Source organism: Poecilia latipinna, unplaced genomic scaffold, assembly GCF_001443285.1.
Source record: "Poecilia latipinna isolate Pla-1442-1.1 unplaced genomic scaffold, P_latipinna-1.0 Scaffold931, whole genome shotgun sequence".
Lineage (NCBI taxonomy): Eukaryota > Metazoa > Chordata > Actinopteri > Cyprinodontiformes > Poeciliidae > Poecilia > Poecilia latipinna.
In genome coordinates, this window is record NW_015113547.1 from 141 (window position 1) to 25288 (window position 25148).

The 25148-nt window shown below is 38.5% G+C and overlaps 1 protein-coding gene across 1 annotated transcript; it reads left to right on the forward strand.

The window, feature by feature from the left end:
- Positions 1-702: 702 nt before the first annotated feature.
- On the forward strand, positions 703-13853 carry LOC106957733 (signal-induced proliferation-associated 1-like protein 2; the record flags this gene model as incomplete). The annotated part of the gene is made up of 5 exons (XM_015049180.1): positions 703-940; positions 3991-4122; positions 9082-9199; positions 10542-10620; positions 11025-13853. Coding segments are annotated over 5 exons (714 nt in total), but the record flags the coding sequence as incomplete, so codon positions are not given.
- Between the last annotated feature and the right edge of the window lie 11295 nt (positions 13854-25148).

Sequence of the window (25148 nt, forward strand, 5' to 3'; positions counted from 1 at the left end):
AGAGATTTTTTTTCTACTTAAATACAGCAATTTGAACCATTGAAACTAAAACTGTCACTTGATTTTTCATCCTAAGAGGAAAATGTATGTATTCTTTGTGATGTTTTGGGTTAATTACTGCACTGAAGGAGTTGTTCTTTCAGTAATTTGCATGTTTGAATCTGTATTCTCCACTTAATGATTAATTGATTATTAGATAGTGGATGATTATTTCAATAATCGATTAATCACAGTTATTTGTTTCAGTTTTTCATCATTCTTCTGATCATCTCTTTGAATTTAGATGCGGTTAGGCTTTGCTTAAGAGCTGGATCTTTTACGAAATGAAAACGAAACTCTTTGGACTTGTTGGAGATTTCTTCTCTGCTGCCTGTGGCTTCTCACATTAAGCTCAGTGACCAGTGGTTGCCACAGGGGAGTGACCTCTGTCACCACCTCCACCAGCCTTGTCCCCTGTGTTTCCCACTCTGTCAGACACTCTCCAGCTGTGCTCAATCAGTCACATTTTCCTGAGAGCAAAGGCTGTAATTGATTCCTGACACAGCTCCCTGATGTCACTGCCTCACCCGCCCAGCTGACTTCTGTTGTAAACCCGTTGCGCCCAAGAAAGTCAAAGGATGTCAGCGGAGCATGCAACAGGAGGGGATTTTCCAGTACTTGCAGTTTTTTTTTTCTCTTTTTACAACTACGTAGAGATGACTTCTTCTCCTTTTCCTGCAGGTGTTGGCACCGGGCAGTTTGTCACCGAGACGCTCGCTCTACCGGACCCTGTCGGACGAGAGCGTGTGCAGCAACAGGAAGGCTTCGTCCTACACCAGCTCGCACAGCTCCATGCTCGATCAAGCCATGCCCAACGACATCCTGTTCAGCACCACGCCACCTTACCACAGCACACTGCCTCCTCGCATGGTCCACAACCAGGGAGCAGCCAACCTGCGCAGTGAGTGCCAACACACTGCAAAGTGTTCACCTTTTCACTATCTCCACATTCTGTCTCGTTGCAACCACAAACTTCAGAGTATTTACTGGGTTTTATGCGGTACAGAAACACTACGCACGGTTTTCTACTCTGTTTTAACAGATAAAAAATCAGAATGTGGCGTTCATTTGTACTGTCTACCCTCTGAAGTCTTAATTAGTAAATGGAGTCCACCTGTGTGTAATTTCACCTCTGTATAAATCCAGCTGTTCTGTGAAGACCGCAGACGCTTTGTTGGAAAGCTTTAGTGAACAAACACCATCATGAAGACGTGCACTGCAAAAACTCAAAGACTTACCAAGTATTTTGGTCGAGTTTCTGATGAAAACATCTGACGACACTTGAAATAAAACAAAACTAACTTACAAGTAGCTTTTTTAGTAAGAAATAGGGGCTTTATTTAAGTTAATAATACCTTAATAGATGATAAAATACTAGTTCCACTGGCATATTATTTCACTTATAACACTGGATAAATTTCTTGTTATAAAAATAACAAGACAGAATTTTTTTTATCAATATTAAGGAATTACTAGCGTAAAACAAGTTCTAATATCTTTCTAAAAAGTTACTCATGAGTTAGTTTTGTCTTAATTCCAGTGTAGTAAGATACTTGCACTACAAACTGGACCCAAAATACTTGGTAAGATTTTGTGTTTTTACAGTGTAGGATCACAGGGAGAAATTTGCCTTGAAGTTTAAAGCGAATTTAGTTTATATTCCAAGCTTTGAACATCTCACAGAGCTCTGTTCGATACATCATGTAAAAAGAAAAAGAAAAAAAAGAACTGCATCAACGTAACGTCCGCCTAAACTGAAAGGCGTTTGAAAACAGCTAAGAGTTTCATGGTAACTCTAGTCGCTTAAAGCTGTTAGACATTCTTTCCTTTATGGAAGAGTGGCATGAAGAAAACTATTGTTGAAGGAAAGTCTTTAAAGTTTGCACAAGCCATGTAGATAACAATGCAAACCTGTCGTCAAAATGCCTGGCATGTAAAACTCTTATGTGGCTAAAAGTTAGCAATCAATAAATTAAGAATTTATTTGAAAGGAAGTTTACACAAACATAACTCCAAAGCACTGCAAGAGGATAAAATATAACAAATTTTACAAAACATTAAAAAGAAGGTTTGAGATCATCAATTTTTTTGTAAAAAATCATTCTCAGATAATGAGATTTTGCTCTGGTCAGATTCCAGAAACTACAAGAAACATTACATTTTTGCTGAATAAAAGCTAAGCTGTTTATAGAAGCCTAAATTGGAAATATAAAAATAAAGGACACTTTAAATAGACATTAAAGACATAAAAAAAATATATAAATAGATTACACTTTTTTCTTTTCTTCTAATTAATTAAGTAATCTGCCAAATGCAGTTGTGGACCTAATGGCCACAAAGTTCAATTTTCACATCATCCTGAATGCAACCCTACTGCAAAACATAGTGATGATAGTATCATGCTGTGGGGACAATGAAACTGATAAAAGCTGAAGGGGAAACAGACCCAGGTAAATGAATTTCTGGAACAAAACCTGCACTTGAAATTGCTCTTAATGTACATCCAAAATTTACAACGCCAGGGTTTATATTACTCTATGTTCAGTGAAAGTCCAGATCTAAATCTAATTGAAAATCTGTGATAAGACTTGAGAATTGATGTTCTGAGTTTATTTAAAAAAAAAAAAGCACATACACTGAAAATTGTGGTTGTAACAGAATAAACTGTAAGGGATACTTTTACAAGGCTCTGCATGGGAATGACGGTTAAACTCCTAGAGTAACATGAACTGCGCATTAACAAACACCAGAGAGAATCTGTTTTTGATATAAACACAACTCTGAAACGTCTCAGAGAGACAGAAGGCTAATAACACTTTCTCATCATGTTGCTCCATGATTATCTCTCCCTCCTTCTGGCACCAGATAAGAGCCAGGATATAGTTTCTTGCTTGAAGAGCCACTTGTGCCCGACTGATATCATTAGCACAACTGAACACATTTCAGCAACACTCCTCCATATAGCAAACTAATTGGAAATGGGTGCGGCTGCAAGCCACTCGCACGCGCTCTGCCTCTGCTTCAAGCAGACACTTTCCTGACTTTTCAACCCTGAATCCTCCGAATGTAAGGAAGTAAATGACAGGTATGATGTGTCCCGGTTTTAACATCTCTGACTTGAATGTGCCAGTTTTTCCACCCGGGGTTTCCACAGTTTCTGTCATACATTATGTTTCATTCGCTCATCATCCCCATCCCTGCCTTCCCTCTCTGTCCCTCCGGTCTCATTTCCATACCGCTCCTCACCTGTCTCTTGCTGCCGCCATTAGGTAGAAAATGGGCTTTTGGAAAGATGTTTTTCTCTCCGGCCTGTTCTGGCTGTCAACCTGATGGGTTCCTGATTGTTTTGAAGGATAGTTGAGAACGAAGGCTCTCTCTTTTTTCCCCTCGCAGAGACGGCCCAATTTGGTAAACAGTGAATCACTCAAGCTCCGAGAAGCTTGGTAAATTGAAAAGAGAATGTCACCTCAAGCTCTCTGTCTCTTCGCTGACTCCTTGCTCGAGCTTTTCTAAATGCCTCTCCGGTGAGCGGGAGTGTGCTAGTTGCATTTTGCGTCTTTCAGGGTTGAGACGCAGATGGAAGGGAGCCGAGATGTTGACTGAAACGTGAAGATATTCTTTGAGACAAGTCATTTATCACCCCTCAAACGGCTCTTCTCTTGTGATTTGCAGAGAAGTTGGTTTAATGTGACTTGAACCTCTCACGCTTATGCAAGACGTTCCTCTTAAGAGTGAGCGTTTGCATCCTTTGAGGATTTTCCAGATGCATCCGGGGTTACATAAATATCCCTTCTTTTTTTTTTCTTTTTTTGTTTAGCAGCGATAAATAGTTAACGTAAGCTCCCAACTTTTCCCCTCCGATGCCCCTCTCTCATTCCCCCCCCGTCGATGCTTGGCCCTGAACTCAGGCCGGGCTCAGACACTCAACACAATACCTGCCTGTCTCTGCAGGTGAGTTTTGGTTCTCTGACGGCTCCTTGGCGGATAGGTCCAAGTTCAGCGACCCGGGCCTCATGCCCCTCCCAGACACTGCCTCGGGCCTGGACTGGTCTCACCTGGTCGATGCAGCACGAGCCTTTGAAGGTAACCAGCTTGGCTAGAGCTGCTGGCACCTTGTCTAAAACCTTCCTCTTTCTCCAGCCCCGACCTCCCTGACCCCCCGGCTGCTTTGCGCAGTGTGTGTTTGTGTGTCTGTAAGCTGCAAGTGCTCGCTCGCTTGCATGCGTTAGATCTTTGTGAGCTGTGTGTTTTTTTTGTCTCTACTACCTTCTCCTAAGTGCTACTGGAGGTCACTTTTGGGAATCCTTCTGCTTTTTGCACCTTTGCTCTTCGCTTCTTTGTGGTTCCCATCAAGAACAGTTATCTCTAAAAATGAGCCGTCATGTCACCGCTCAGAGGTGGAACCAATTTCCGCACCATAAAACCAGGAAATCAGGAAAAACTTTTACACTTTGATTTCTTTTTACTATGAAGGTTTTACTTTAGCTTTTTGTTCAATAACACTGGCAGGTAGGTAAAAATGCTTTACATAAATTAAGATCTGCTTAGCTGGATCACAAATTAGAATATAATATTGAACGATATGGCTGAAAACCATATCACGATATGAGTATATCATATCAGTCGACATTGATGATTATTGACTAGTTTTTTGTTTCAAATATCTGAAATACAGTCATTCTGGTGGTGTGACCATTCATGTTCTGAATGCTCTGTTAGTTGTATTATCTATTCATATTGATCATGTGTCTATCACGGTACATTGTACTGATTTATTGTCCACCCCTAAAATAACACGTCGACTTTTTTCAATAATGAAACATGCATATCAATTACTTACACATAGCAGGAAATATGTTTCATGTGTTTCACTTCTGTTGATAATTATGGCTTGCATCTAATGAAAAACCATAGATAAGTCAACATTAGACCAATTAAAAGTGATGACTGCAATGTTGTGGTCATGTGACGGCCTACACAGTTATGTAGAAGAACGCTAACAGACGGTCATTAATAAGTTCACATTGACCATAAAATTCCTCAAATTGGAATTAAGGAAACTAATTTTCATAATGAAAAAACTGCAATTTCAAAAGAAGCATTTTTCTCCAGTTATGTTTTTTTTTTTTTTTTTTTTTTTTTTTTTTTTTCACTCTAACAAAATTAGTATATTTCACAAGTCATGGTATGAACAATAGCTGTCACTGCTGGTGGAAAAGACGATGAAGTGGTAGGAGGAGGATGATGGTGTGGCATGTTTTTAATGACTTATCGAGTCAATAAACATAATCATGTAGACTTTTAATTGTGTTTCTTATGTAAAGGAAACACTGCGATTGTCAAATTGTGTTTTTTCGGCAGTAGCAGACTATCGACAAAGTTTTGCGCACATTTGTAATGGAAACTCCACTACTGACATCCTTCAGAAATAGGGTCAGGAGCAAAAAATGTCATTGGTAAATAAGATAGTTTTTCAGTTCTTTATTTAAAAATATTGATGGAAGGTTAAGTGGAAGAAAAAACTGTGATAAATTACCTGGCCTTATTTGAAAAATTGGCATGCTGCTCAGTTGTCCAGTTCTCTTTTCAGATCCAATTCGTTTTCTCGAGTCCAAAATCGGCACAACATTTTAGAGCGCCTCATCCTTTTATTTGCCGACAAGTTTTACAGGGACACTAATTTACCAGCAGGAATTGGTAGAGTACTTGCCTCTAAAAAAAAAAGCTATACAGAGTATTAGGAGTATTAACAAAAAGATGAGAAACACCAGATCTAGCAGTTTAGATGAGCTGAAAGCTTCCAGGGTTTCCTTGACAGCTAAACAGAACCACAGGCTGATCGCCTCCATGCCACTCTGCACTAACGCAGTAATTCATGCAAAAGGAGCCCGAGCCAGATATTTAGGCAGGTAATGTTTAGTAATCCAAACATTTCTTTTTGGTTTCAGTTAGCTGTTATAATCATAAAACCACCGGTAATAAATGCTTGAATTATATTTCTCTGTGTGATTGATCCACATATGAGTTTTAATAAGTTTTTCCACATCATGTGCAGCATCATCTGTTTATATATTTTATTATGCTTAACTTAAGCTCTACTGTCATGTCAGTGCATTTCATCTTCCACTAGCATACCATACGATTTTTTTTTTTCTCTGTTTGAACTCTGCCTGACCCCGACCCGTGAGCAGACAGCATAGCTTGTGTTCACTCATTTGTCAGTGCGGCGTTTCGCCTTTGGTTCGTTTCCGGCTTCAAAGCATAAAGTCCATCACTTACTGGAGGAGAGGGGGGAGAGGGGGGTTCGGCGGAGATGATGAAAAGCTTGACTGACAGCAGTAAGGCTGTTGTCACGCCAGTCAATGCAAGCTGGAGCATCATTCTTGGACATTTAAGCAGCTACGCTATGAGAGCAAGGAGATAATGAGGTCAATAAAGATGAAAGACACTCATAATAAATGTTCTGTTGTTTCAAGGTGAAGAAAACTGTTCACAGCTGAGAAGTAAAAACCATCCTGTAAAAATTTGATGAAATACCAAATTTTCAAGCAGATATAACCAGGTTCCAAGCCTCCTATGCCCTGTGCACTCCCCTCCTGGTGCATTTTTATTTCAGTCATCTGTTATTAACATTAATATTATCTAATAACAGGGTATTATAAGCCTGGCAGGCCACCAGGCTTTACATGTGCCCCCACCAGACTAAGCATTGCTTATTTATTTAAGTCTTTTTAAATGTTTGGATTTTTTAAGCCTTTTCATGTGTTAATCTTCCAATCTTTCAACGACACATAATTATCAAGTAATATTTTCAAATTTCCTGTCAACTTTAAACATTTTTTAACTCAAAAACATGACGGGCCGCCTGATGAATGACTGCTCTAGTAATAATATTAATTAGGGTTGTAAATAGCTTTCCTGCAAAGAAAAAAATACAATTTCAAACTGTCACTGAGGACAGCATGGACATGCAGTGTAGCTGTATTATCAATATTGACCCACTAAAATACTGAAATTGTCCAAAAGTTGCCAAATTACAGTGAGATTTGCAAAAATCTGCAAATACATAGTATGTTTAAATATTATTTCAATGTAAATTTTTGCCTCTAAGCTAAGCAGACTTTGTCCATTACAAAATTAATGTCAGGCCATGACTCTGAATGTGTGCAAAATACTTTGAAAATTGCTTTAGACAGCCTTCCCACAATATTCTGGGATTCTATAATCTCAGAATTATTTTTCTTATTAGGGACTTAAATTTAATCCAACAGTATTTTACTCTAATGGAGCTGTAAATTATAAACTAGCTAGCAGTAAAGCTTTATTTTGCATGTATCTTAAAGAGGACACAATATGCAAAACTCACATTTTGCACATTTTTATACTTCCACACCTGTCACCTAGCAAACCCCGAATCTGAGTTCCAGGACATTTGGTCAGCTGGTTTTACCGCTGTATGCGCTGTACAATGGCAGCTGGAAAAGACAAGTGTTTTGTTGTTGATTCACCATCCAGAAACTACTTGCTCCATTCTTGTTGGTTGTGCAGGAGGCTCTACTTCTGCTTTTCAAAGATGCATGACTGTATATGGGCATCTGTTTGCAGCCATTTTCACGTGTGAGTGTAAACATTGAGTTCTGGGGCGTGGCCAGCAGCAGCTAATTTGGATTTAAAGTGACAAGTCGCCCTAAAACGTCTCATTGTGAAAGAAGCTCAAAACAGTTAGAACTGAGCAGACTAGAGTTTCATTGTCTAAGAATGATTTCATGCAAAAAATGTAATAAACATGTTTTATATAGCATATAAACCTAAACTCCCCTGTTCGAGGAGGTATAATAAATCACCTTTAGTCATGTTTAAAAATACTTTAACTCTGCTTCCTTTGCTGTGTTCAGCTAAATAATGCTGCTGAACACAGCTGCAGACAATCAATCGATTTTATGTCTTAAACCTTAAGAAATAAAACTCCCATTGGTGGATTTAGAGATTTTGTCTAATCTGAGGAGCATTGCAGGTATTGAGCTTGATCTCCAAAGGACCCCTCTTAGATTTGTGTCTGGTTCAGGCTTTGTGCTTTATTCAAACTGAATATTAATGACAAAAATGGAGCAGTTACAATCAAGTTTTTTGCTGTGTGCGTGGAGATGCTGCAGGCCTGAAACCCTAATAAAATAAACTTTGGTCAATCATTTCCAAATATTTTGATTTTCCCCACAAATAAGCAGGATCGCTTACAGTTACAGCATCTTTCCTGTCCACAGTGGTGTGGTTTCTTTTTCAATCTAATCAGAATGCTCACTAAATCTGGACATCGCCTCATCGCTAAAAGACAGGCGGTATCTCTGCTGTCTGGGAAGACTTTAATCTTTCTGATGCAGCCATGGAATCTGAGGAAGGAAATCATTCATATGGAAATTAGGGCCTGGTCTGTCTTTGCTGCTTCATGTGAGAGAAACCAACTCTGTCCTCATCCAACTTCTGTCTTAAAGTGGATTATCTTTCAGTTGGGGGATGAATTAATGAAAATGCTTACTTCTGGTATGAATATGCAGATTTCCCCATCTTTAGTCTTAAACCGAGGGCTGGAGAAGGACTGGTTTGTAGAGAAAACAGCATTAAGCGTTAAAACTGAGAAATCCCAGAGCACGCCGTGCCAAGTTTGGGTTTTCCATGTGGCTTTGGCAAAGCTTAAAGGCCTGATATGGTGAAACAAGCATGACTAGTGTCTTACAGTTTCACAGTGGGAGCCAAACAGCTGTCAGAGGAAACTCCAGGGTGGAAACCACTGAAGCAGAACCCAAGGAGAGTGACTAGAAATGCTGGAATTATCTGGATGTAGATTTTAGTAAAGTGGCTTGAAACAATGCTTAAATAAGCTCCATTCATTGAAACCATGAATGACTCACTCATCCTGTTAGAAACGCATGCATTCAGTTCAAGTTGTTCTGCTTTGGCTGTATGTTGGCCGAATGATTCACGTTTCCTGCTGTGATGTCAGAGCCGGATTATCTGACCGGTTCTGGTCACCTGTTCTGTTTCCAGACCAGCGCGTGGCGTCTTTCTGCACCATGACAGACATGCAGCGGGTGGAGGCGCTGCAGATCTCCAGAGAGCTGACCAGACGGGTGGTGGAGGCGGAGGGAGCAGCGCTGGAAGCAGAGTAGGCATCATTCTCAGTACAAAAAGCGCACAAACATGCAAACACAACTCCTGGAAGAAGCAAAGAGGGATTTTTGGTTGAAAACACTTAACAGCTGCGAGTTAGCACTGTGTGCCTTTCAGAGAAAAGAAAGAGAACTAGAGTAAAACGTAGAACATTTTGTAAGGAGTTTCGTCATTTAGCACGTTTATCTACTGTTGCATCATCCGCAGCTCAGCATATTTCCAAACCAAATACAATCTTGATTAATTAAAGCGTTCCATTATTTATTTTCTTTTTCGGATGTCTTTAAGGTGTTTATTTGCAATAGTTAGTTTCCCAAGAAGTATTTACAAAAGAATAAAGGAAATCTAGTGAGGGCAAGGCACCCAAGCATGCAGCTAAAAGTTGGTGAAGAGCGACAATTATACTCCAGCAGTAATGCATTACTTAATGGCCACCCAAGTAGAAAGTTGTGACTGCAGATTCTCCCAGCTCCGGTGTGAGCTCATAACACCAAGATTTATATGGATGATTGGTCCAGTTTGGAGGAGGAAGTCAGCAGCTTCAAGACCTAAAACACCAGTGAGCGTACTCAGGAATTTAAAGGCACCCTATGGCAAGCCCAGTCGGCATGTAATTCACCAGAGTGGTGAATGAAAGTCTGTCCACAAATTTTTTTTTCTCGGGTTGTTTTGCCTTAAATTGTCACTTCCATTAACTGCTACACATGAGGTATATGTTTCAAGAATTTTTTTTTTTTTTCTTTTTAGGGCTCAGACGCTGAGAAAATACACTTAGTGTAAAAAAAAAAAAAAAACTTACTATCGGGGCTCATTAAAAGTAAAAATCGTGCTTGAGCAATAGTTTTCCATTGGTAAAAACATTACTCTTACAAACAGCTTTTGCAGATGTACTGACTGGCAGTCTGGTAGTTCGTAGTGTCAAAGCTCGTGTTTTTATAACACTGTGGCAAAAAGTGAGTTGAACTGAGAAACTTATTTAACTGACACAAAGTTCACCCACTTTTCCTGCTCAGCTGGATATTTGAGGAAAGTGAGGGCTTACTCTCTATGTAACAAACCCTATGTCAACGTCCATATATATGCTAATGATGGTTATGATTATTAGAGGTGACCTCCTGAAGGTTCTTCTTCACTACGAAAGAAGTGTTTTAAAATGATTTATCAGCCTTTATATCATTAGAAAGCAAGATTATGATTATGTATATTATATTCTTAAAAGATTTTTTGTTTTTCTGACTAAAATACAATGATATTTGCACTTTAAACTTGTTAAAAATTAAAGAAAAATGTGTCTTTTAACAGTGTGGGTTAATTTGTTTGTTTGTTTAAACCAACAGCAGCTCCCCGTCCACGCTAACTGGCAAAGTCAACCAGCTGGAGGTCATCCTCAGGCAGCTGCAGCAGGACCTCAGAAAGGTGAGTTATGTTCCTGTTCTTAAGCTCTGGCACCTCTGTGCTTTTCTTTATTTTTTATTTTTTTTAACACCAGCAGCTAGTGCATGTCTGTGCCACTCAGGCCGACATGGAGTAATGGCTGCCCTGAGGTCTGCGTAATACATACTCATCCACTTAATTTGATATCCTGTTTCCGTTCCTTATTGTGTCCCAGCCCAGTGTTTCCCCACTTCCAGTAGAGTGCTGAGGAAATACACTTCAACCAGAGCGGAGGAAAAAGCTGCTTAGCTACTTTAATGCTTCTCATTTACGCCGCATCGACGAAAGACAGATGTACTTTTAATAGCGGGGCTTTTATCAGCTCCTTTGTGTGTGTTAGCCTAATTTGCCTCTTGTTCTGGGTGTGTGTGTGTGTGTGTTTTCAGGAGAAGGAGGACAAGGCCATGCTGCAGGAGGAGGTGCAGCACCTGAGACAGGACAACATGCGGCTGCAGGAGGAGAGCCAGACGGCAGCGGCTCAGCTCAGGAAGTTTACAGAGTGGTTCTTTCACACCATCGACAAGAAACCCTGAGCGGCGCAGAGAGGAAAAACAGAGGAAAGACGGAGCAAAAGAAGGCCTTCATCCCTCCTGGGCACCCACTCAACTCCCATGTAAAATTCCCAGATAAATCCACAACGAAAACGTTAAAATGACGACGAGTATTAAAAGCCCCACACTTAGGATGTTGTGCTGCACTGTGTGAGAGACTGAAAACCCAGATCTGGACTATAGTTTGGGGACTCCTCTCTACTCCTCTTTTTAAAGTTACTGGTCTCTCTTGGGAAACCTCGTGGTATTTTGCTCCGGAGAAGACTTGAGAAAAGTAATTCCAGGGGAAGGGAGCTCCGCTGAGTCCTGGGATCTTCTTACAGAAGTGGAATGTAAAGCTCATTTACTGTAGTCAACATTTAACCTACCTACGTAAATCACGTCAGTCTACTGTACTGTATACTCAGCTGTACTGTACGGGTGAATCTCAATACATTACTACGTTGTGAAAGCTAATTTATTCACGCAACTCATATGAATAAATTTAAACACACAGGGTGATGTATTTCAAGCATAATTTTTAATTTTGATGTTTATGGGTTACAGAAAATGAAAAACAAAGTTACGGTACTTTCTAAAATTACTAGCTAACAAATTTGCACAAAACTATCAATATTGTGCTAATGTAAAAAGAAAACAAAAAAAACATGATTTTGCAATTGCTGTGTTTCTGTTAAGTAAGAAATATAGTTAAAATAAAATGTGAATAAGTTTGTGAACATGATAAGTCATTAAAAAACATGCAGCACCATCCTCCTCCTACCACTTTCTGTTGTCTCCTTTGTATTTTCTGCCAGTGGTAACACCCAGTTGTTGATCACATGCGAAAAAAAATATTTTTCCAAATATACTAATTTGAATACAGTCAAAAAAACACCTCAATTTTTTATGGCATGTTTCCATCAAGTACATTTATTTTCATAACTCCAGTTTGCGCAGTTAAATGGAAACACAGGTATAGACTGTGGAAACTTCATGTGGATTGGTTTCTGTGATTTTACAAAATTTTTCCTTTCACTCCACTTTCCATTAATATGCTTTGACACAGAAGCCTACAATGGGCTTTGTTTTATACTTCCCTCAGTTGTCTCTGATGGTGCAACTCTTTCTACCACACTTTTTCCTTCCACTCAACTTTCCGCTAGTATTTTTGTTTACATCTCTCTTTGAACTGCCAGCTTTTTTGGCAAAAGCCTTTACACAACTTGTAAGGGAAGTCAGTATCTGTCAGTATGTTAAAAAAATGGTTTTCTATTATTTTCTCAGAAACTGTGAAGTCAAAATGATCAAGATTAATAGAAATGTGAGCTTGAAATGATCACTCTGTGTGGTAGATTTATACAACACGAGTTTCACTTTTCATAATTGAATTACTGAACTACTTTTCTTTTTTTTAATCTAATGTACTGAGAGGCACCTGTATCAATCTGCGCACACTGTCACTCAGCTGTTTCTGCTGCATCGGCCCTCACGGACGTTGGGGGAGCAGAGGGTTTGAGGCGAGAGTCGGAGGGGACAGGAATGTACCAGACGAAATAAAGTGATACTGTCTGCCTGCACCAGGAGGAATCCACATATGGTGGGCTTGAAATGTTCAGTGTGTCGACGGGTGGGAGGGGATGAATGTAGCTCAACCGAGACCTTTTATTTTCTCTGAAACTCTCGTTCCCAAAGCTACAGAAGTTCTGAACGTTTGACGTGTTTGTTTTCAATCAACTTTCCTGTTTTTTATTTGTTTTCTTTCTTTCTTTCTTTCTCCTCTGTGTTGTAACGTAGGTTCACATGGCAGTAATTTTGATGTTTGAAGGTGCTTTCTCCCTCAGCACATATTTGTCAGTAGTTTCCATTCACCGTCACGATGTCCTAGCAATAACAAAGTGGTAGTTACGAAACTGTTTTTTTTGTTTTATTTTGTTGTTTTGGGTTTTCTTTTCTAAAGGAAGTTAGCACAAGTGTGGATAGTTTCTTTCGAGAAGCAGATGTTTTTTTTTGACATGTATTTATAAAGCTGGAAGAGACTGTGCCTAAAACTGGTTGTAAATGGATTTTTTCTTTGTTTTTCTCTGTCAGCTCTCTTTTATAAACACATGCCTTGTCTGTGGCTCACTGAGATAAAATCATTTGAGTGTGAGAGTGTGTGTGAGTGTAGCAGTATGAGTTCTTATGCAGTGGTTTCTAGAGTATTAGAGCGGACGCCAGTGAACCACACTTACAATGCCAAATGTGTTTATTTCTGTACATAACTGCCACAGAAGTGTCTTGTATTTAACACTATTATTTAAGCTTATTTAACCTAAAGTTGTTTATTTTATGAAGCTTCTTAATTTGTTGTTTTTTTTTTCTGCACTAAGGAGAGATAAAGCTGTGTATGTTGTAAAGTGTGTTGCTTTGCAGGGCAAAAATACAACAAAAAAATCAAACCAACAACCACAAAACAAATTAATAAGTATATATTTAACTGTATAAATAATTTTGGAAATTCCAACATTTGGATGCTGCTAGATGAACAGATCGCTGGTTTGTATGCTTTTAAAAAAATGTCTCTCCTCATTACCAGTCTCCTCCCTGGTGTGGGATGTCGGACGCATTTGATTGTTTGTTTTCCTCTTTTTGTTTTTATTTTTTTTTTTATTTTGTTTTTAATAAATGTAGTTGTAAAAATCAGACCTTTTTGCCATTTGCAGTGTCTTTTTTTCTAATCTAAATTAAGCAATGTTGCGTAAGAAATATCTGAAGGACCTCAAGGATACGCGGGTTTAGACGATGGATGGAAACGATTATTATTTAGACTTTCACGTGAAAAGTTTTTAAGGCTTAAAACGATCTGTAGAAGGTCGACTGCTCATTGAACGGGGGTTTCATCAAATCGCATGAAGTTTCAATAGGTCTGTGGTTATATTTGGTGAATTTAGAGGCACTGACTGCAATTATTGAGTTCATGTTTTTGCCTCACAGAAGGGAAATTCATGCAGGAAAGCTTAAGACGCTGATGCATGTACAAACAGCTAATTTTATTTTTTTGCACACTTTTCTTTTTCTTGTTCCTGATGCGTGGAACAAAGATCGTTTTCTGTCAGACTTTCTTCATCCCCTGTTTAGTAAACAGCAGGTGTGCTGCTAAGTCTTTCCAGTTGAAACCTGAAACCATAATGTGTTTGGGACTTGATTCCCTCCGAGTTGATGGGCTTTAAATAAATGACAGATGTTGCTTTCACTGTTTGCAGCGGCTTGCTAAATAATTAATCATAAGCCTTTCTAGATGTGGAGAGAAAAACAATTAAATTTGTTTGCTACTTCCTGCATTAAACCTCCTGCTCAGCTGCTGAAGTGCGACTCAATCTATTAAAGTTTCTCAGGTTTGCAGCTGCATTATGTCATAGGTCAGGGTTGTTCAAACCTTTTATCACGTCAGAAGAACAACTGGGCCAAAACCTTTAACTCTTTTAAAGAGCTAACACCACAAAAAATAAACTAAGTACGAAGTATTTTAATTTTGTTTGAAGAAAAGTGAAGCGTAGTTCAAAACCTGAGAAGGAGTTTTGCATCCTCGCCTCATTAAAATAAAGGCATCCAGTTTGCACGTTCTTTGGGACTCATTTGGAAAGAAATTACAGAACAAATGAGTCTATTTTCAGCACAAGAACAGGGTTTGGTTCACTCTTTCTCAGGAAACATTTGTTGTATTCAGTCCAGCCTGATAAATTAATTAAATGAATATTTGGATGTATTAAAGTCTGCATTAGAGTAAAAATCACTGGATAAATGAGGTCAGATTTTTCTATAAAATTAAAGAAAATACAAAAAGTCTGGTTATGAAAGGCTAAATATTTCATGTTGTGCCTATTTTTTTTCTTATATTTTAATAAACATCCGTTAATTACCATCTCTGCTAACCACCTTTGTTGGGGGATCATCTTTGTCTCATTATTGAATTGAATTGGGGGCCGTAGAGAATCAGGACAGAGGCCACAAATGGCCCCCAGGCCTCACTTTGAACACCTTTGTCATGGGCCGAACTGTTCTTGTGTCAAATGCTGCGTTTCTATTCACCATATAATTGCGCAATTTGATTTTTTAAAATAAATTCTCTAAATGAAAACCCGCCAATTTCGAAAAAATAAAATGTTTTGATTGTAAAAAAAAAAAAAAAAAAAGTTTTGGCGTTAGGGTGAGGTGGGTTTTTATGTACCGAAATTGGTTTATTTAGCAAATCTGTCCTGGAAAACTTTATTTTTTTCACATCACAGGTGTCGTGATTAACAAGCGGCTGTTTCCAGTGGCGCAAACCATGAAGAAGAAAACGGCAGGAAGTAGTTGGAGAATAATGGTTGATGGCGCAGCACGTTTTTTAAATGACTTATCATGTGAACAAACTTATTCTTATTTCATAAAAACAACGTAATCGCAAAATTGTAGGGTTTTGTTCGACATTAGCGAGATATAGACAACGTGTTGCGCTGCTAATGGCTTTACCTGTGAGTTTGGCGGAGATGTGTGCCTGTTTGAAAGTCTGAAAGCGGATCAGACTCTCCAGGGAGTCGCTGGTTTCAGCCTGACCTCCCTGTCGAGCCTCTCCACATCACCAACCGGCTCTGTGTTGGGCCCGGAGCAACACGCAGTCAGGAGGTGGTTAATCTACACGTATATGTGTATATGTGCTCAGCGCCAGGACGGCAGATGGAAACCCAAACTGGCGCAAAGTGAAAGTGTTGCCTGCTTCAGATGAAGGAGGGAGGGGTCGAGGGTGCGGAGCAGCTAAATGGAAATGCCAAGTGTCTTCTACATGAGGAAAATCTGGACAAACATAAAAAAATAAAAAAAAATGAACTGAGGCTTGGAGGGAGAACCAAGCGGCTGTGGCAACAGAAGCACCGGTCCAATCCAATAACGCAGTGACAAGCTGGAATTTCATTATCCTCGGAAAATATGCTGACAAGCTGTAACTCGGAGACCCAACCCATTAGGTTGACGGTCTGAACCAGCCAGATGGTTCGGGCTCCCGGTTGTGCAAACCATATTTGGTCTCTAATTTCTTCCTGTGTCAGCGGTTAAAAGCATAAACGCTGACATTTCTCCTCCGTTCAGGAGTGACGGTCATCCGCAGCCACACAGATTTGTGGCTCATCACTCATAATAGCTTGTGACTGCAGCACAGTTGTCCTGCTTCCTCAGTCCCACGGCAGATGCTCCCCTGCTGTGACTTCCACGCTGGTCCGGATCATGTTACCCAGAATGGGTTCAGAATGCCTTAAGCACAGCTGGCACCGTGCAGAGGGAAGGAGGAGGCGGTTCTCATCGACTAGACCCAGATATCGGCTTCACGTATCAGATTTCTCACAAACGGAGGCCTGAGGTTTTTTTTTAAATCATTATTATTTCTGGAAAATAAATGAGAAAAGGCAAAAATATTCTAAATGCTGCACCATTGTAATTAGCAGCCTGGTACAGATGCAGGAAAAAAAAAAAACCTTCATACATGTTCCTTTTTATTTGCAGATGTGTACTTGAAAATGAAAATGCAAAAACACATTAATCTTACCAAGTAGTTTTGAACTAGTTTCTATTCCAAATATCTTAATACACTTGAAAATGAAACAAAACTAACTTATGTACTTGTTTTAAGTGAATAATTCCTTAATATTGATGAAAGTACTTGCTCTATTGGCAGATTATTTCATTTACAACAAGAATTTTTTTCCCCATGTCATAAGTTAATTTATCTGCCAGTGTAACTAGTACTTTTCATCAATAGTAAAGAAGTTTTTAATTATTTCATGTGTAATAAGATATTTGCTATAGAAACTAGACCAAAATTACTTTTGTGTTTTTGCAGTGCAGAAATCTGAGGTTTAGTATCTGCCGACACAATACAGAAAAACATTGCTGAATTAAATTAAAACACTTCTTTTTTTGCAAATGCAGATATAAATGTACTGAATTACATTTTTATTTGATAACTGCATCAGTGCAGCACACTGAAATTCGCCAAAATGCTTGGTCAAATGTGAAAAATTAACAAAACATTTGGCCAAATCCACAGAGAAATGGTTCAAACAACCTTGTACTAGTAATCTCAGTCCCTAGTCCCAGGGTCAGCAACCTTTATAATCCAAAGCGTCATGGCTACAAGTAAATAAATGTGCAAAACCAATATAATCCTGAGAAATAATCATTATATGTTAGAAATATCTACTACATGAAACATGTCAGGGAAACGAAAGAAGGAAAGAAAACATTTTATTGACTGAAATGTTCTATAGCTGCAACATTGTGACATAAAATGAGCAAAAGAAAATGTTGTTTGTCCAGATCAGTGTCCTTCTGCTGTGGAAATATTATACAATGGACTCAAATTTGTTATTTGAGCATATCTAAAATATTTGAAAGAAAATGCAGCTTCAGAAACTACTGTGCGAAACATTATTTTAATATTTTTATTAAAATAGGTCTTTATTTGTTTTTAGCCATCTACAGCCAAAAAGGTTTTAAACAAAAGGACATAATAGATTCTTATCTAAAACAATCGACTCATCCCAATGAGGAAAAATAAATGACTAAAATAAAAATCCCTCATAACTCAGATTTAAAACAAAGTTTGGTCACGACCAATAATGCTCATATTTATAGCTTAGCATCACATGCATAATAATCAACGGAGACATTTAAATTTTAATTTGGTAATTCTTTAAAAATGCAAAAAAATTATTGCAAATCTCTTGAGATTCAGTTGATTTTTTTTCTTACACTTTCTTAAAGCTGATTATTCTCTTAACTTCTTTCCAGCAGAGAGAAATCAACAATTTGCTGCTTAGCAGCACACAGGCCTTTGGTTGCAAATTAAAAATGTAAATTTTTAAGGCTTTTAATGGATCTCTTCCAGGCGGACATGGAGAATTACTCACATCTTATTACTATCAGTGCTGTTTCCTTTGTTACCTGAAAGCTAGATGATAACCATATTGATCCCCACATTGTTAGCAAGTGTTGAGTATGAGAGGAAAACTGGGAAAACTATAAAGCATTGGCTTTTCTTTCTCATTGGCTCTTACCGAATCTCTGATGTGTTGTGTGCCTGAGAGGCATGCCAGCAGGATAAGCTCTCTCACCTGGACTGTTTATCTGTGCAGCTCATCTCTCCTCTGCCGGCCCTTTGAAAATCCCCCTCACTCACTGGGGAGCTGCAAGAGAAAGCAAAAAGAAAAGAGGGGAGGGTGGGAGAAAAAAAGACACAAAGAAAAAACAAAACCAGTAAAGAGTCATCTCTCTCCTCCATCTGCCTCCTGCATCCCAGCGGGCTGCTGCTGCTGTCAGTCAGTCACAGGTGACCATCCTCTTACCTGGACCCAGTGAAGGGCAGCGTATTATATAGCTTCCCTGCTTTCTTTGAAAATCCTTAAAGGTAAAACAGGGGGAAGGAAATCATTTTCCAGAAAGGTCACTGTAGGGAGAGTGACTTCAAATTTTACATCAATCCGAGGCGACGGCAGAGAAAGCCTCCCTTGTTGAACGCGAGAGAAAAGAAATGAGGCCCGCGTCTCGTGCTTCACCGGCAAATTAGCTAAGGAGACAGGAACAAATAGATCAGACAAGGGCAGGTGAATTATCTTCATTTGCAAGGATGTCCTTGTGTGCTGTCCTTTCAGCCCCGGAGCAGCAGCAAGCTCAGCTATCGATTCTCAATCGACTGCTTCCAGTGCAAACAGCTGCAGCTGTGAGGAGGCTTTTCAGGAAGGACTTCAGAGCCACCCTCAGATTTTTCTTTTTTTTTTCTTCTCCTGATTTGGAGTATTGATCACATAAAGTTTGATAAGCCTGGCCAAGCCCATGGCAGCTGAGTGGAGCACTTCTTGCAGGGGGTCCTGGGAATATTGATATCTGATGGATGAACGCGAGGTGTAAGCATGGGGGTGTTTAGTTCTGAATAACAAACAGCCCCACTGATCCATCATAGGCCGTAAAAGCTTAACTGGAGAAGGAATCGATCCTCTTTGTGAGAGGTGGAGCTGCGGAGACGCTGAAGGTCAAACGAAACACGCGTCTCAGACTTCCTCTTTGGCAAAATGAAGTAAAAGAAGTGATTAACCTGGCAAACAAACATCCTTCTGTGAAGGAAAACTCACGCTGGGAGAAGTACGGCTAATAGGCGCTGTCGTTATCTCCAGGTGGGGACTGATAAAATCAGCCTTTTAGCTGCTCCGGTGGAGATGTTTACATTTGACTTGAGCTAATTTGCATTAATGCACTGCAAATATGACAGTTAAAAAATGTGGTGCAGGCGATAATCCTAAGAAACACTTTTGTTCACGACAACTAAAACATATTATTGTGCTTAAAACATGTATTTAACAGTTTACATTGCAAAAAAAAGTACAGAAATAACCCATGAGAAAAAGTAAAAATTCATCCCATAATAATGAATAGCGGCTGTGTTGACCCTTTGCACGTGACGTCACGCTCTCCAGAACTCCGCCCACTCCGCCATGACAGACGCCAAGACAACCAATGTGCTCCTTTAATGCTAATACAAATATATATTATCACAACAGTACCACAGAATATCTCAATAAAACTCTCCGTCCATATCTCCCAAACCTAGTTCCAACTTTCTAAAACAATAAAGGTTGGATTTTTGTTATTTTCTTTCCAGAAATGTAGATTATGAAATACAGATTATGCTTATTCAATAAAAGCTTGATTCATTTTTAGGCTTTTTGCATGTGATCTCTGTAAATCCTTACATTATGAACTGCTGAGCCACATTACAATACACAGTGAGTATTTCTATCCTCTCCATTAACATAACAAGCAACAGATGTCTCCTTTAAACTCAGTAAGGTTCAGTAAATTTAACATGATTTCAGTCCATTCATTTCGACAAGCAATTACATTGTCTTTACATTTAAACCCCATTTAAATGGTGGAAGAATATAAATATAATCATGCTCTGGCTCTCTTCTGCATTAACAAATGCGGGGATTAGCATGCCGTACTGAAAATAGTGAGAAACGTTTTATTTAGCATCAAAACCTGTATCTACTTCAGCTTTATGACTCTTAAAGAAGCCTTATGAGAAGTGAAAAATGAGAAACTGTAATTAAATTGTAATTCTTAGAATAGTAAAACAATTACCAGGCGGTGTCATCAATAAAATCAACTTGTCGTGTTCGGTCATTTTCTCTTTTTGCTTATCTGATAGCAGAATACTGGATGATCACACTGAAGCCCGAAGTGACCCAATTCCGATTTTTCTTTTTTGCCGTAATGCGATCTGTATCTGATCTTTTCATGACAGTCTGAACAACACAAGTTGTTTTTTTTTTTTTTAGAATGCGATCCAGGTCGCTTGGATATCCGACACGTATCTGATTCCAATGTGACCGAACGTCACATTCATCCGACCTGAACGTCATTGATACTCGACAAACGTAACTATTCTTGCATCCTGATAGGCGCAAGCAGGAAGAAAAACAACAACCATGACGGACTATAATGTGGACTAAATTGTTAATATTCTGGCTTCGATCGGACAACTTCAAAATCGCAAGCTATGCTCCACTGTTAGCATCCACGATTAGAGCACTTCTTCTTTTTTATGGCGGTTTGCGAAACACTGAGCACGCTCTCTACGTTATTGCGCCCTCTACTGCGCATGCGGGACTTTCAGGTCGTTTACAGTTCACACTGGATAACACGTACAAGTCGGACATATTTGGAAGTCTGAACGTAGCCTTAGTCTTCTTTTTGTTTCCATAGTTTCAATCTGAGGCTGATCAGAGATTAGTTTCTTGCTTTACATGCCAGATGTTGACATTTATGCCTCTTTATTCTGCACTTTCTGTACATGGGGAGTTATGAAGCAAACAGTGAATGTTGGTGTGTTCCTGAATAGTTCATTAATCGGTTCAATAAGTAGAAATTAATGTTTGCTCCTTGCTCTGCTGGTGACAGCTCGACGACGATGAGGGAACAAAACGCCACCAGTGAACTGAAATGTAATGAGGGATCAGTCTGACGTGGAAATCTGCCACTAAATTTATTAAAAGTCATTTCAGTTTTCTCCTGATGATTCCTGTGTAATAAAAACTTTTTTCTTGGTCAACTTTATTACTAAGCTCACACCCGTCTTTATGAGCTGACTATTTCATCACCAGAATATCCCTCATGACAAATTAGCATAAATAACATACCAAAAGATGCGTGTTTTGTTTAAAGCTGTAAACCTTGCACAAAAAGAGGATCTGTTTAACACATCAGATGTTAAGCTGTCTGTCTGACCTCAGTTATTATTTCCCATTGATTGCTTATGCAGTCAATAAGGTACAACATAATTAGTTTGAAAGTATTTGCATGACAAAGCACTCTCAGGGTGGATGACCTTTAATTTCTGCAAAAACAAACAGCTCAAATCCCCAGATGTGCTGTTGTCTTTTATTTATTCAGTGACTCACAACTTTTCCGGTTCTGTTCCCCAGAGTGACATGAGGGCGGAAGAAAGCTGTTCAATACCGGCGTGTAATAATAAAAGTTCAGACTCTGTACTTCTCTCTTTATTAGTCCACTTTTCTTCCTTAATGTGGTACTTTGCTATAAAAATGTTCTCCCCACTGAGACATTATTCTCAGACTTCTCTTATTTTTCTACTTTTTCTGTCATTCTCTACTTGAAAAAAGCAAATCATCATGTTTTAGAGTCGGACAACCTAAAAATCTTATTATAAAAATATTAATATGTGATTATATTGAACCACAGAGTAAAAAGTTTTTTTTTTCCTTTTTTTTATTTGTCCTCTGTTAACACGCAGCATCTGCAGATGTAAACAGATTGTGGTAGACAGAGTGATCAATAAATGCTCCCTTTCAAATTTCTATCTGTTTACCCATTACAATTAGCTGCAGCAGAGCCTTGTTTTTTTTTCTCAGTGTCTGAGCCAAATGAATGACAGCTTCTATATCGATATTTTGAATTCATTCCTAAACACCAGATGTGTAGCAGAATTTGAGTGGCAGGACAGATCATGCCTTTGGAACAATGTTGCTGTATTTATGAGGGGAACACAGGCTAATTGTGATATTCAACATATAAAGGCAGAAAAAACTGTAACCAGAAACTGCTTGGCCAAAAACAAACACCACTCAATGAACCTGGGTAAGCTTATCCAACAATTTTTACAACGAGAAGGAACCCAAAATACATTAAAAATGTTAGAAATGAACACTAGCATAACGCAAATCCACAAAAGGTCATTAAAATGACAAGGTAAAGGCATTGGCATTAATTAACTCTATTTGTGTTTCAGAAACAAAGGAACTAATCAGTTTCAAGGTTTGACAATCAGAAGAAAGAAACTGAAAACGAATATCTTAAATGTTTCGCAAGGACAATCCATGGTTACCACTGAGACTTTCAGCTGCTTCCATTCATTTTGTGCTCACTAATCTAAAGCAGGCTATTCTGGTCACATAGTTATTTGAAGACACAAATCCTTACAGAAATCTTTTGCTTATGGACTCTGATTCAAGCGGAAATCCAAGCTATCTAATTTTGTGATGGGGAGCTGCTCTGTTTTGGTATCCAAATCTGGTGTTTGGTATGTAACATCATCATCTCTTCAGGAAGCATTCTCAGCTGTCTTCTGCTTGTTTACTTCTCTTTCCTGTTTGTTTGTTTTTGTTGTTTGTTTTTACACATTTCTCAGTTTTTGATGTGTAAATAAATACCCAGTTGAAAACAGATATTTAAATGCACCCCACAAGAAAAAATAAAACACTATCTGGTCATCTTTCCTGCTTTAGGTAAGTTAGGATTACTTGAACTATTTCTATTTGTTAAATTCAGTTTAAATGGTATTTTGCTGAATTACCTTTTAAACTGTATGACCTGGGTTGAATGTTTTGACAATCTAGCAATAATAGTTTATTGATTTTGACCCAAATTTGCTTGGAATTTCGTAGACATGCTGTCAGTACTTCATAGAATATGTTTAAATATACATATACTGATGTATATGTAAAAAAAAAAGGTATATTTTTACTCAAACATACCTATAAAAAGTAAAATCAGACCATAGCTTTGTTTAGACATTAATTAGATTGTATTTCAATGCGACATAAAACAAAAAATACAAGTAAATAATAATAACAAACTGATTACCTGCCTTCCTGCCTGCCTTGCGGTTCCTTTTTAACAAACAGCAGAAACAATATTTGAAATGGAAGCTTTGATGCTTTGTGTTTGTTAGTCCAATATTTTCTGCAAGCAGGGGAAGCTTCTCAGTGGACACAAACATCAGAGAAGAATGAGACAGAAAATAGTTTTTCTTTTCCCTTCATCTCTCTCTGCTAATGCTTGGCTTAACAACAAAGCCAGGTACCAATCTGCCTCTTTTTATACTGCCTGTCTTTTAGAGAAAATACCCAACCCAAATATTCTGCAGCTGAGCGTTACTCACTCTCAGACAGAAAATGTTTTTGTTTTTTTTAAATATATATATTATTCCCTCTGGTTCCACCTGCTTTCCTCCAGCTTATGGATTCCCTAATCATCCGTTTTCACATGCAGTCTCTAATCATCAGGCTCCATCAGCTCGCCATGTGACAAAAGTCAATGGGCCGACGAGGAGAGAAAGAGCAACATCAGGGGTATAGGAGGAAGCTTTGTGGCAGCTTGTGTGTCTGTGAGCAGCTGGAAAAGTTCAAACCACGGCAACATCTGCAGCGATTGCGGTCATGCTGCTCTCACACCAACGGGGAAAAGTTTTTAGAGTCACAAAGAGCCAAAATGCTGAGATGTAATAATAATCTAGATCATATTTAGCCTGCTGGGTTGTGAGTCCATATGTTTTAAACCTCATTTCTGAGTGTTATGATGTAATTCACCCAGGCTTACAGCCAAAACTCTTTATGTGTGTTTGTGTCTTCTCAGCTTTGTAGCTACAGCAAACAGTGCGTTAAAGTATGCAACTTCGACTTTTTTATTTGATCTGGATTAACTCCAGGGAGAGAAGCAACATGTTTAAGTTATCAGGCTGTAATTATCCTTGATTTAAGGCCAGTTTATGTATTCATCTGGATGCTGAAACATTCTGTCACTTTCATTCTTTCCAAGTTTCATGGAAACTTTGCTTTAGTAGCCGTAGTTTTTCAGCTGGGATATGCATCTACTTTTATTTGCCCCGTGGGAAAGAGGTGTGAAATGTCTTACAAAAAGATTTCACTTCTTCTGCTGCAGGAGTTGAATCTTACAATGAAAAAGTAGGACAGTGAGGCTTTTTTTTTTTTTTTTGGCTTTCTCTGTCATGTTGGTAGTTACTGATGGTTATTACAGGGATTTAGTTGCGGCAGCTCTAGTAGTGAGCTTTGGAGATTTGCTTTACTTCCGTTACTAGCTTACTCGCTGTGTGTGGTGGCAAAATAAATATGGATCCTCATCCAGCCAGAAATTAAACATCTTAAGTTGTGTAAATATGTGGAGTTTCCTAAACTCTACTGTAGCTCTATGTGGAGACATGAGCTTTGGTCAGATGATATAAAGTTTGAGCTTTTTGTCAAGAAAACCGCTGGAGATCTGTGACGTTTTGACTCTATTTCTCTTCCAAAGACTGTGGGATGATTGTTAGATTGGATTGTAGCATAAACTTTTTAAAATACCAGAGGCTTTTGTCAGTAGCCTAAACACAGAGTGTTCTTCAGTGATTCTTTTTGCATGATAAAGATCCAAAGTAACTGCTCAAAAACAAATAAATGATTCACAAAATACAAAATCAGCCTTCTTGTATTATTCCCTGAATCTAGATATCATATAAACCCTGCTGGGTGCACAAAATGTTCCCTCTAGAGATTTTGTTAAAAAAAAAAAAAAAAAAAAAAAAAAAAAAAAAATTTTTTCAAGGGAAAAATTTTTTCTCAAATAAAATTTTTTTTTTGTAATTTTTTTTTTTTTTTTTTTTTTTTTTTTTTTTTT